At 45.7% G+C, this 14,628-nt stretch overlaps 1 protein-coding gene across 1 annotated transcript in view; it reads right to left on the reverse strand.

Annotated features, from left to right (window-relative positions):
* mcc (MCC regulator of WNT signaling pathway) overlaps positions 1–7,419 on the reverse strand; it is a 311,681-nt gene extending 304,262 nt beyond the window's left edge. Inside the window, 1 exon segment of the mRNA XM_084325292.1 lies at positions 7,199–7,419. Within this exon segment, the coding sequence (XP_084181418.1) occupies positions 7,199–7,335 (137 nt within the window). The 5' untranslated portion in view covers positions 7,336–7,419.
* Between the last annotated feature and the right edge of the window lie 7,209 nt (positions 7,420–14,628).

A 14,628-nucleotide genomic window follows, 5' to 3' on the forward strand; every position in this document is an offset into this window, starting at 1 on the left:
CAAGATCATCAAGAAAAGCCTCCTCACTAAATTTCTTATAGGATCTTGTAAGTACAATTTTAGCCCTGCCCTTTGGTAGTTTGGTTCTCCTGGAAACAGCAATAATATTATGATCACTGAAGCCAACTGGGATAGACACAGGTATGGAACACATTTCAGGATTATTAGTATAGATATGGTTTATACATTTGGAAGTGGTGATTCCATGACAATTAACAGATATCCATGTAGGTAGAGACATAATTTGAAATAATCCACAGGTGTTTGTAATGGATTTAAGCTTGGTACTCAGATAACAATTATCTGAGAGCCAATCAACATTTATATCTCCAATTTATTTATCTCCAATAAATACAATTCACAGTCTTCTTCAGTAACCCTATCCAACATATCACACAATCTATTGAAGTAACGGCTATCCGAGCTAGGGGGCCTATAACAGCAACCAACCAATATGGGCTTTAGGTGTGGCAGCTGTACCTGCAACCAGATGGCCTAAATATGATGACTCTAAACGTGTCCTGAGGATGACTCTAAACGTGTTCTGATGACTCTAAAAGTGTCCTGATGACTCTAAACGTGTCCTGATGACTCTAAAAGTGTCCTGAGGATGACTCTAAACGTGTCCTGATGACTCTAAACGTGTCCTGATGACTCTAAAAGTGTCCTGAGGATGACTCTAAACGTGTCCTGATGACTCTAAACGTGTTCTGATGACTCTAAAAGTGTCCTGATGACTCTAAACGTGTCCTGATGACTCTAAACGTGTCCTGATGACTCTAAAAGTGTCCTGAGGATGACTCTAAACGTGTCCTGATGACTCTAAACGTGTCCTGATGACTCTAAAAGTGTCCTGAGGATGACTCTAAAAGTGTCCTGAAGGATGATTATAAAACTGTCCTGAGGATAAAAAAGAATGTATTATATATATATATATTCTTTTGAATAAAGTTTAAGAAGAAAGTCAATGTAAAAAAATATATATTATATTGTTATATATACATGCACGTTTGTTTTTTTAGGTACCAAATCCATTTCAGCTGATATTGACACCAGCCTAAATGTTAAAGGTAGAAAACAAGAAGCTTTTCAGACAAGCCTGTCTTCAGTTAATCCGGTTGCATCACTGGTGAACATTGCAACACTTCCTGTCACGACTAAAACACACAACCGTATGAATGAACAGAAATATTTTGTGAACATTTGGTTTTTTAAAGTCTTTGTTTAGCGTCATTCTGTTGTTTACTTGGCACTAGGATTAAGTGCCACACTTCCAATAAAAAGGCAACAATTGCACAATAGGCCGTAAAGAAATATGAGCGGACTCGATTGCAATTGTGCTTCTTAAAAGCCCAAATGTGTTTGTCTGATCAAATCCATCAGTGTAGTCCTAACACCAAGGGCGAAACTTTAGTTTGAGAAGTGGGGGACACACAATTATTATGGGATGGGAAATATGTGCGCGCGATTGATTTGTTCATGCATGTGAAGAAATGTTCAGTTGCTATTGCATGCACTTATCTGTGTTTCATTACACATATGAGTGCATGCTTACCAACAGTTTTGCCTGTTTTATTGCAACACTACTATCACCGACATCTAAGAAGGGAGATCCCCCCTTGAATGGCCCTTCTAAGGTTTCTCTCCTCCACATTGCCTGTGGTGCATTTTTTTCCTATTGCTAGGTTTTAATGAGTTTTTCCTTACTTTTGCATGGGGTATGTCTGGGAGTGTTGCATTTATTTAAAAAATTTTGGACTTTATGGTGTTTTTGTTTTGTTCTTGATTTATTGTGATGTTTCTTCTTGACTTGTTTAACACATTGGACGCCAGAGGTCGCTGTGGGCGTATGGCCGTTTGTGCCAGCGCTGTAATGCAATGGGGGTAGATTCAGATTCAGATTCCTTTATTTAGCCATTTGTGTAAAACACATTGGTAATTGTTGCAGCAATACAGTGTATGCATTTCCTTTCTTTTTTCACAGTAAACAACACCAACACAGACAAGAAAAGAAACGAAACAGTGCAGTGGGGGATTAATCAATAAATACATATATATATATAAAGTGAAGAGTGCAGGGATCCAGTACGGACTAGTGCAGTGCAGTCAGTGTCATTGTGCCAGTGTTTGTAGTGCTAAAACTATATTAAATATTATAGCTATGGATCTAATAACATCGTCGATTGTCAGTGAGTTTCTTCCGGTCAACATGCAAAAAACAGATAATTTTTTCATCCATACATTTCCGTTTTATATCGTAGTGAATATGAGTATAGTTCTAGAGTGATTCTGTGTAATCCCAAGAAACTCCGCCAAACAGCGCTTTACTGCATTCCACTATAAATCGTGCCACTCCTCGCCTGGATCAATAATCATCCTGAAATCAACGCTAGATTATCTGTATTATGTTTCATCATCGATGCATGAAAGGGGGGGGGGAAAGCCGGCCCTCCGTGCTTTGATCGCAACCAGCGGGACACGGCCCACACACACACCAGACACATGTGTCACGGGGAAAAAATTATCGAATCAACGCAAGATTGATAACATAGTCCTTACCTTGTCTATGATGTACTGCAAAAAGAATAATCCAATTATCTGATCGCCATTCCAAATACTGATCGCGATCGTGTGTCCAATGTTATCCACCAAAGCAAATGAACGGGGGGGCGGGGACCCTCGTCTATGCCATCCCTATAAGCGCTTGTCTTGCTGGAGTGTTTAGACCCCGCCTGCACGCTGCAGCTCGGCCTAGAAAACAAACCACATAGTTTCAAATGGAGTGCAATAGCGGCCGCAAGGCGTTAGGCGGCGGTATCGGACCGTTGCGGTCTCAGACAGAGTGCCACACAGTCCTACAGCATAGCAGGATGAATTATGAATGGAAATAGCGAATAAAAGAAATAACGATCCAATAACGAGTTTACTCGTTGGCAGAATTCGATTGGCGGGCTATAACGAGTTAACTCGTTTTTGGCAATTAATGTGTTAAAGAAGACGTGTCCGGCCCATGGGGACATTAACGTGTGTTGTCGGGCCTTACAAATAAATTTGATTTGATTTGATTTAAGAACAACACGCGTGTGAAGCTCAAATCATACCATACTTTTTTTCATTAGCCATACTCCTCCCGACATGTCATTGCACAAACGCACACATCACAGAAAAAGTCCTGCATATTAATTAACGTTATATAATATTTTTTTTATATAATACGTTTTTGGACTGTAAAAAGTGTGAGGGACAAAAACAAGATTTTGAAAAGTGATGGGGACATGTCCCCCCTATCCCTAGTGGAAATGTCGCCCCTGTGTAACACACACACATCCACGCACAGACCTGTAATACATCAAGAATAACAATACACTGAGGAATCATGTATTCAGTATATTCACTCATGTATTCAGTAGTATATTCACTAACACTTCCTCGTGGTACACTTGTGCAATACACTACTGGACACTCACTGTTCCTATTCAGCTGTACCACGTGTCGCGCTGCTCAAACATTTATGTGCATGATATAGAATGTTAAATGTACAGCTAAATGCTGCCGCCATGAGTGCAAATTGATGAAATCAATGGTTTTCATTTTTGGTTATAACAACCTATTCAGTTTAACCGTGTTAAACTGTAAACGCTGAGACATACATCTCCTCTGTGTGTGTGTTATCCCATTGAAACCGGGGAAACACATTTGTGTGTATATACTAGGGATGGGCATGAGTAAATTACTCGTAGCTATGAGAAAAATCTATCTTAAATTATTAATAATTTTTATGATTTTTTTTTTTTTTTTTTTACATATTTGTTTCACATGTATGTGTAAGATTATAACTGTTTGTTGGTTTCCTTAAACATATACATGAATGAACAAAATTAAAGGGGAACTATTTTACTATTTCTTTCACTATTTGGGCACTTTTACACAATTCCTGTGAGTCTATGGAACACCTCTGTAATATATATATTTTTTTTATTCATTGTTTTGTATTTCTAATCAAGTCCTCAAAAACAGCATTTTTCTACCTCAAGATTTCGAGCTGTTTTGAGCCTGGGCTCCTAAACCACTGTGCACCGTCGTGTTCGCCTGAACATTAACATGCAGCAGTGACTATATGACATCACATATAGGCACATTTTCAAACGACTCAGTTCAGTGAGGGTGAATATTGTGAGAGGAGAATTGGAAGAATGCGCCAATATGAGAATTTTGAGACATAGATCATATTAATATAAGTTCACATAGCTAGGAAACAATGCTAAACACTCAAAAAGGCCATTTATAAGATAGTTCCCCTTTAAGTAAAAAAAAATATATATATTTTTTTTTAGTTTTGTTTCCCTTTTCGAGTAATACACGATCACTCGAGTATAGCATGCGATCAATCGATCTGGATTATTCTTAAAAATGCCCATCCCTAGTATATACAGTATATATAATGCATTATTAGCAGGCGTTGTAGGTCTAAACTCTAAAGGGTTATAACATGTAGGTAAAGTACATATCGGTAGAGATATTAGTTTAAACATTGTATTGTGTGTTGAACTGTGAAACGGTAAGACAGACAGGGTCTGGGCACAGGCCCTGTGGGAGCGATAGCAGCCGGCAGCACCGAGGTCATTGGCAGAGGTGCTTTAGTATCAAAAAAGATAGCTGGTCGGCTAGGGAGGGGAGAAGCCGTTGCTATAGTGATGAGATAGGGTGGGGTTGCTATGGGCTAGCAGCCATTGCTAAGGAATATACTTTATAGTTGTGTGAGTTCTTCTGGTTTGACGAGCATTTCGAAACAGCAGCTGTAGCTCCAGCCCTCTGAACGAGGGCTGGGGAGGGAGGGGAGAATACCTCCGGAGCCACGAGATAGCTAGCTTCGGCTAACAGGGAAGGCTTTTGGCTAACCACTGGGCCGCAACAACCATCGAGCTGATAACAGGAGATATATGTAGAATAATGAATTTAATAGACTTTTCAAAGACTTTCAGAACTGTTTCCATCTTTTTAAGGAAAGGTATCACGTTTACAGTGTCAATTCTTCTGCTTACGGATGTACTGAAGAGGTGAGCCAGCGTGTGACAGCCAATATGATAAGTAAGAGTATAAACAACACAACGCAGAGACTCCATGGAACCACAGGTGACGAGTTGGTTACAGGCTGATCACACCCAGAATCGAGAATCCAACACAATGTATGTAGCGTGCTGGGGAAAACATTGCTCTTGTTGCGGTTGTGTGTCTCTGCCAGATCAGTGTCAATGAGACAAATTACTGCAGCCTATATTTATTGTGCTTGGCAAATAGGCTTTCTGATATAAAAACGTTGTACCAAAAAAAGTGTAGATTTCTGATGTAAAATGCCATTAAGAATTGTGTAGACACCCAAAAGATATTGTATGAATGGCAAAATATAAATGAAGGAAAAGGCATAGTGAGAAATGGGGCTGCTCCCTCATAGTCCATTATTCAGTAGGTTTGTTAGTCGATTTTGAATGTTATTTCCACAAAATAAATGATAAGCACGTCTCTGGTAAGCATTATATTTAAAGAGGTCCTTTTCATATCGACTCAACTTCTAACCTTAAATCCTAGAAACATTTAAATGGACGGACATTATTCACTAATTTAACCCTTTCACTACCACACTACAGAAGGTTAACCTTTCACTACCACACTACAGAAGGTTAACCCTTTCACTACCACACTACAGACGGTTAACCGTCTAGTGTGGTAGTGAAAGGGTTAACCTTCTGTAGTGTCGCAGTGAAAGGGTTAACCATTTGGTAGAGTGGTAGTGAAAGGGTTAAAGGTCCCCTGTTCTGTGTTGGCTCCACCACTCTGCTGTGGGAGGTATGTTTATAGCTGTGGGCTACACGCTTTACTGCCAAGACAGAACAGACAACACACAAGACAATAATGATCTGGTAATAATTACAGACCCCCATTGTTATCAGGAGGAATATCACTGTGTATGCAGTATCCTAATAACTTCGACCCCACAAATCAAACTCATGAGTTTGTGTTTGGAAAGGAAAGTCTTGAGAGATGTGTTATTTTTTCCTGAAGCTAGCAGTTTCTTCTCCCTTGCCAGTTCTCATCCTGACCATGCATGGTAGAAGGGAACGTAGGACAGCCTGATAGATGTAGCATAAAATCATAATGTACAGTTACAGTAGGGTGTTAAGTAACTTACAGTACTTCTCGATCTGCGACAAGCCAGATGGATAATTCAGGCGATAGGCTTAGAGAGAAAGTAGTCCATTTCTGATCCATGTACAAGCTGTGCGAGATGAAGATGAGAGGCGAGGTAGCGGACCGTGCTGTCGGTGGGGTAGTGTAAGAGGAAATGGTCTTTGATGCCTCTGCATGCACCTCATCACAGATGTAGGCAATCATCCATGTCTTGATGACCATGACAACCATATTAAAACCTGCCCTCATGTCGTTGTAGGTGGATCTTGGTGCAAATGGGGGAAATGGGGGACCCTGGTGTAAACAAGACGAAAGTCTTTCTCTGGTCTGCATCCCCTTAACAATTGTATGTATTGAGCTGTACTGCACTGTACCCATTCTGCAATCTGTTAATAAAGTTTTCATTCATTCATTCATTCATTCAATAACACCGAAATTATACATTGTGATGCTTTGGGCAATTTATTACCTATACAGATTCCTATTAATAAATTAAAGGCATAATTGGACATAATCTAAAACATGGGATTGACGACACCCCCCCCCCCCCCAATTTACTGAATTGAAAATTACAAATTCAGCCTCCAATAAGCTCTGTTCAAACTTTTCAACGCTATACTGTCTGGTGGTGCCTGGAGTGTTCTTTCTTTGGAAACTCTTGACAAAAGTAGAAGCAGCGAGCACGGGATTCAATGAACGACGCTACACACAGACACAGGCAGCAACACCGATTATGCATGCAGATGTTCCACAACCCAGATGTTCTAAAACGCTAACAACAGTGATCATCTACGTTAAACCAAACCAAACTAAAAGAGTCTCGAAACTCACTGCGGAAGTTACTAGTGAGCTAGGCAGGCTAACGTTACTTTGCTCACATCATCACCACCAGTCCACCACCACCACAGACAACTGATTTCCACGGTGCTTCTCATCTGTCCCGGACACCCAGCACCCCGTGGTGCTGAACCCGCGCCTCGTATAACCGCTAGTAGTAACGTGGTATTTTTACCTGTTGATGAAACCGTCTCCGTCGCCGTCGCAAGTCTGAAACAGGCGTCTCATCCTCTCCTCCTCGCTTGTGCTCGAAGTGTCACTGCTGCTGCCGCTGCTCGCACTCACCTCCACCGCTGCTGCCGCCGCCGCCATGATCCTCCCCTGAAAAACACGGAGCCTCTACTGTATGTAACCTAAACGTTAATTGTGCTACTACTAAAGTAGAGCAACTAACTATTTAAGCATTGCACGCCGACATTACGTTTCTTCCCCGTCGCTAACTTGGGAGTGTGAAGTGATTTTATTGTCGCACATATTGCATTTCGCCAAAAGTGAACAGCGAGGAGTGTGTCATAAAGTCAAGCCCGAAACATCAAAAGGGGGGGAGTTGGCGCTGAGTAACTTCCACACACAGCGAGATGAGCTTGTTGGGGGTGGGTTAGGTTTGTGTGATGATGGGGTGAGGAGGGCGGAGTGCGTTGGTTTGCTCCTCTGCGGACCCTCTATGTGCGCATCGCTCGCTTTCAACATGACGACCGTGACCGTCTGCACACAACCATTATGGCCACAACAATGTCTACTGGGTCTGGCACGGTCATTCTCGATAGCTATTAATAGCAAATGAGTTTCATGTGATGATCAACGAGCAGCAGCGTGGCTCAACGTGACGTGGGGTAGGGGCCTACCACAGAGGACCCCATGTGGCCCCCAGCAATCTCAATATTATTTATTTCAGCTATTCGAATTTAAAGACCCTCTCCAGATGTATTGTAAGCCCTTAAAATGTCTATTAATCGCAATTTGTATATATGTGAGCCCCCCCACCCCCCCACAAAATTGTTCAATAAACTTGAAAATGGCTATAGCAGCATCTCTACACCTTCAAAACCGCTCTCAAAGAGCACCTACGGGAGGCTGCAATTCGAAACTGGCCCCCGTAAATGTCCAATCCCCCTCCCACCCATGTAGAGTTTCCTCCCCCTCATATCTAAATATTTTCTGTTAGGATCTCTGTTTAACTGTATATTTGCATGTCTTGTAGGTCACAAACGTAACAGTACTGTATATCTGTATGTTGTGTATGTCATAAATGTCACTATGAATTGAAAATGGGGGACCCTGATGTAAACAAGACGAAAATCTTTCTCTGGTCTGCATCCCCTTAACAATTGTGTGTATTGAGCCGTACTGTATTGTATCAATTCTGCAATCTGTTAATAAAGTTTTCAATCAATCAAGCAATTCAATGCAGCATTGAGAAGGCAACCATCTATGAATATGCAAATTGTTAAACAAGCACCTATTGATATTTACCAGGAATTCCAGTTGGCAGCTTATATTAAAGAAATGTCAATACCTATCTGCTTTCTGTGTAATGTAATGTAATGTATCATTTTATTAATCCCCTTGTGGAAATTCGTCCTCTGCATTTGACCTATCCCAACTATTTTAGTAGCAGTGGGCAGCCACACAGCAGTGTAATGCCAGTACCTTGGTCAAGGGCAATGGCAGGATATACCTAGCATGCATGTCTTTTTATGGCTGTAGCTGAAACTAAAGGTGTCAAGTTACCTGTTACCACATATGATTGTTTTATTTTGTGTCATGCACACAAAGTGCCCAACCCTCATGGGTTTATATTGGACCATAAGATGTCTCCCCCACCCTCTCCTGATCCCTCCACCTCTAGGAGACTTGGTCCCGTTCCGACTGCCTGTCAGACTGTTAGTCCGCGAGGATTGTCAGACCGTTCAGTTCAGTTCAGTTCAGAGTTTTTATTTGCCACATGGAATCATACAATCAGAGTTTCTTTATTACACAATCATAAATAACATTCCATATGAATGAAATTTTTATTTAAAGGGGAACTATCTTATAAATGGCCTTTTTGAGTGTTTAGCATTGTTTCCTAGCTATGTGAACTTATATTAATATGATCTATGTCTCAAAATTCTCATATTGGCGCATTCTTCCAATTCTCCTCTCACAATATTCACCCTCACTGAACTGAGTCGTTTGAAAATGTGCCTATGTGATGTCATATAGTCACTGCTGCATGTTAATGTTCAGGGGAAGACGACGACCCGCAGTGGTTTAGGAGCCCAGGCTCAAAACAGCTCGAGATCTTGAGGTAGAAAAATGCTGTTTTTGAGGACTTGATTAGAAATACAAAACAATGAATAAAAAAAATATATATATTACAGAGGTGTTCCATAGACTCACAGGAATTGTGTAAAAGTGCCCAAATAGTGAAAGAAATAGTAAAATAGTTCCCCTTTAACAGATTGCAGAATGGGTACAATACAGTACGGCTCAATACACACACGTTTTTTTTTTGAACAAATGTTTTTTATTTTCCCTTTTTTAACATGAAACTAGACAAACAATACAGTAACAGTAATAATCAATGATAAATCACAGGACAATGACAGAAATAATAATAACAATAATGACAGTCCAGTAATTAAATCAAAATAAATGTAGATTAAAAGACATACAAATAATAAATACAATACATGTGCTCTTGCTCGCTCTTCCTCGCTCTTTCCTTCCCCTTCCCTCGCCCTCCACCCCCCCCCCCCCTTAGGACCCCCACTTGGACTATACATCCACTATTTCATTTAACATCAGAAAATTACAAGTTTATATGCTTCCCTTTATCTTCTCCACCACAGCTAACCAGACTGCTATGCTGGCTTCATTAACACCAAAAATTCATGCAGTCGATATATCTAGATAAATCACATCGAGATAGGTAAGGACCCATACCTTCCAGCACATTTTATCCGGTTGAATCCAGCGTGACGCTATCAACTTTTTGGCAGCCGTAAGACCGGACAAAATTAGTCTCTTTACATGTACAGAGGTTGATAACGATAGGTTATGTATATAACCTAGTTATATGAGTACTGGCTGAGCGTCCTGCTCTTCGCCATACCGAGATATACCTCATCTCATGTACCTACTGTACACCATCAACGAATAAAACAAATACACCCAGCACCTATCAGGCCCCGCCCCTACTGCCGTACTCTATAAAGTACTGGGCGTGGCCACCACTCACTCTTCCTCGGAAAAAATTGTTTCCAAAGAAAAGTTTCCCCAAGGGACCTCAGGACAAGCTAAGAGCAGGACGCTCAGCCAGTACTCATATAACTAGGTTATATACATAACCTATCGTTATATTTCGTACCGGCGAATCGCGTCCTGCTCTTCGCCATACCGAGATATGGGGTAGAGCGGACGCGAGGCCCGACAGATGCACCCCCTGAGGACCCGTAAGCCCACATCAAGGGGTTGGGGAGTCTCGTCACCCCATCCTTCCTAATGAAGAGGGGGCGCAGTCAACTCCACCCGAGTGCAAACAAGAAGGAACTAGAACCCCTTGAACACACAGCACAGGCGGAACCACGTGTGACACAACACACTGTGGCCCATACCCACACACCCCTGCTACCCCACCAAAGGACGGGAAGCAGGAGAGGCCACAGACCTCAGAACCGCCTGGGAGACAGAACCCCCGGTCATGTCCATGAGGTAAAACCTTACGAAGGGACCCGGGGAGGACCATGAAGCTGCAGCACAGATGTCCTCCACCGAGGCCCCACCCAGCAGAGCGGCAGAGGCCGTCACCCCACGAGTGGAGTGCGCCCTGACGCCCCCAGGGGGATCCAGCCCGGCCAACGTGTAGCAGAGGGCAATGCCCTCGCACAACCAATGGGACAGGCGCTGTTTCGATAGTGCCTTACCGGCACGAGAACCACCGTAACAGACAAAAAGCTGATCGGTAGCCCTGAGGCCCTGAGTACGGCTGAGGTAAATCCCCAAGCACGGACCGGACATGACAGGTAAAGGTAAACTACGTGAGGAGGTGGATGAAACGCCTGAACCACAATATCCCTGGAGCGGAAGGAACTCCGGATATTTTTAGGCACGAAGGCAGGATTAGGCCGCAGAGTGGCACCGCAATCGGAACAAAAGACAGGCACTCTGGTCGTACCGAGAGAGCACAAAGCACACCCACGCGTTCAGCGGAGGTGACGGCCAGCAAGAGCGTTTTACCGGCTCAACGCGTCAGGCGCCAAGCAGGAAACGCTTCACAAGAGGGTGGCTGAACAAAACATCACCCTCAAATCCCTCATGATAAGAGGATATAGCTGCTGCATATACCCTCACCGTCGAAGCCGACAGTTTATCAAGGAGAGACTGGAGGTAACAAGGACAGTATCCAGGGGGCAGGACACCGGTCTCTGCCCCCGCCATACACCACTCTTGGAACATACGCCATCTGCCCGCGTAAGCGCGACAGTGGAGGGAGCATGCGCATTCCGGATGGTATCAACCACAGAAGGGTCCATCCTCTCCAGACTTACCCTCTCACCAGCCAAACCATTAGACGTTGGCACAACACCGGGTGCTGAACAGCGACCCGTGTGCTTGAGTGAGGGCCTTCGCTGACCAAGGAATAGGCCATGGCGGAGCTACCAGTAGCTGGATCAGGACCGGGAACCACACAGCTGCGCCCCGGTCCGGCGCAATCAGGATCAAGGACCTGCGCTCCTCAACGTACCCGCCCCAACAACTGACCTAACAGATGTATGGGGAAAGAATCCCAGGCGGCACGGCATCGGTCCCAGACCTGCCTGGCTATGTCCGGACGTAATCCCCACCCGTCAGGATGAGGACCGCCCGCGACATTACACCTGTACCCACATTCACCCTGCCGGGGATGTGGGGAGCCCTCAGGCCGCGCAGATGGAGGACGCCCATAGCCAGCCGCCCGCAGCCCGGTGCAGACGGGGGGAGCGTACATTTACATTTACATTTAGTCATTTAGCTGACGCTTTTATCCAAAGCGACTTACAAGTTCTGTACGACAAGCCATCAGGAAGGGCACAACTCTATCAGCTGAGTAACAATGTTCATCAAAGTGTTGAGTGCTACAGTGTAGGTTAGTTTATTAGGACAAGTGCATGACAGTATGGTTAGTTAGGGTTAGATTTTTTTTTCTTTTTTTCTTTTTTTAATTCAGATAATGGTTGAAGAAGTGCGTCTTTAGTCGACGGCGAAAGATTGGACGTGTTTCGGCTGTCCTAACTGGGGTGGGTAGTTCATTCCACCATTGTGGGGCAAGGACTGAGAATAGGCGACTTCTTTTTGATGACCCTCCCGGAGCTTGGATAGGAGTAGGTCTGAGGCGGCCAGAAGATGCAGAGCGTAGGGGTCTTGAGGGTGTGTAGTTAGAGAACATTGACCGGAGGTAAGCGGGAGCAGTTCCCTTTGCCGCACGGTATGCTAGGTCGAGGGCCTTGAAGCGGATTCGTGCAGCAATGGGGAGCCAGTGCAGGTCCCTAAGAAGTGGGGTGACATGGGCCGACTTCGGTAGGTTTGAGATCAGGCGGGCCGCTGCCTGTACTCCTCCCCGTCTGTCGATATACGACACTGACGTCGTATTGTCCGTCCTGATCAACACCGTTTGAGGACCAGAAGGACCGCTTTCAATACCAACACATTGAACGTAGCGCAGACCGGGCAGCATGGTTTGCCAGCTGCCCCCTACTGCGTTGGCCCGACGCGTCTCCAGCGAGTGACGTGTGACAGCCTACTGCCCATGGGGACCCCCCTGGTGAGGAACCCCCCAGGGCGAGGTCCCCCAGTACTGACACGGGAACCTTAGCCGCTTCCACTTGCCTCTCACCGGGTCTATTTCCATACTGGAAAACCCACCTCCGTAGCCCCCTCCTGGGGTGAAGAGTAGGCCAAGAGGGACCACGGAATGAGCAGATGCCATCATACCGAGCAGGCGTATCACGGACAGCGCCGTAACCGTCCTAGGACGGAACCTCCCGAGCGTGTCGACAACACGCTCTGAGAGGGATGCCCATAGCACTCCAACCGTTGACTGGGAAGAGGAGTACTCTACTTCCAGTCTACAGCAAACCCCAGGCTGGTAGGAACCTGCCTGGTACGAGACCCGACGATCCACCTTGACCGCGAAGGACCAGAACGTCATCAGGGCAGAATACACTCCGTAACCCCTGATGACGCAGAGGCCCCAGTGCGGCCTCCACGCACTTGGTGAAGATGCGGGGAGCCAGAGAAAACCGAACGGCAGTCTCTGGTACTCATACGCTAACCCTGCAAAGGAAGCGTAGGTAAGCCCTAGGATGGAAGATCGGAGATGCGAATACGCATCCTACAGGTCTATGGAGGAGAACCAGACCCCCACCTGACAGTGTTCAACAGGTAGGAGACGATCCAAAAAATGCTGAACCTTCCCATGGGACAGGTCCAGCATGGGTCTGACACCCCCCCTCCCGATTTCTCAGGCACCAGAGAACACCGGGAGGAAAACGCCACGACAATGGCTTGCTTCGTCCACAGAGATTGGATCTCGTTGACCAGAGCTGTCACTGCTGGTGACCCTGACAATAGGGTCTGTACCAAACCCGAAAATGGGTGGGGTTGTATAAATACAAGTCCCCGCCTCAGCGTTCTCTCCATCTACCTCGACATATGGTACTGCCGTAGTCATATGTGATGACACTCCCAACGCACCCGCCGCCATGTGGCGCAGGTCCGCCAGGAACTGTAGTTAGTCGGCCCGGTCCCACCCGCTGTGCGTAGCCAACCCTGGACCCTTGCGAGCAGAGCGTTCCGTGGAGTCGGGTCGGAACCTGACACTACCCACGAGGCAATCGCACCCAAGGGGGGACCCCGACAGAAAGGGCCGGTTTGATACGGGGGAAGCTGACATCAATCTAGGTGACAAAAGCCCCCCCACTGAACACCCCTCCAGAACATGCTGAGGAGTTGTTCTGCAGCCGGACATGCAAGGCGTGAGGACCCCATGGGTTCCTACACACCGTAGCCCTGCAGTGATATTACTACCACCCAAATCACGCGCGCCTGCGAGACCACTGCCAATCTTTCAGGAGTGGGAGGCACCAACATGATACCTGGCCTGGCGAAGGCGAGGCCGGGGAAGCCCGCACTGTGTGCCTCAAAAGGTTTCGAGCCCTCCTGCTGACAACACTTATAGTTGACAGACGTAACACCAGGCTCAACCAACACAGCTTATGGTGTGGGAGCCGCTTGACAGCACAACATTCTCACGGACAGACCCAGGCTCAGGTGTCAGCCCCTGTCCCCATGAGAAGCGAAAAGTGGGGCCGCCCCGCGCTTCAACGAAGGCACGCGGCCCGCTGCCAAAGGAAACAATCAGAGCCCCCTTTTTCCGCTGGTGTTGGGGGAGGGAGTGATCGGAGAGCGGGCTGCTCGCGGCAGGACGGCGACGGCTTGTATATTCCAAGCCGAGCCTATCCAACATGGCCGATCCCTCGGCCGCCAAGGCTGTCGGCCTTGTGGACACCTGTCGATTCAACGCCCAGGATACCTCTGGCGGGGGAAAACATGGCCGCCTGTCGAGGGCCTCGTCATCGCCGC

The sequence above is a fragment of the Notolepis coatsorum genome (assembly GCF_963971535.1).
Source record: "Notolepis coatsorum genome assembly, chromosome: 11".
Classification (NCBI taxonomy): Eukaryota; Metazoa; Chordata; class Actinopteri; order Aulopiformes; family Paralepididae; genus Notolepis; species Notolepis coatsorum.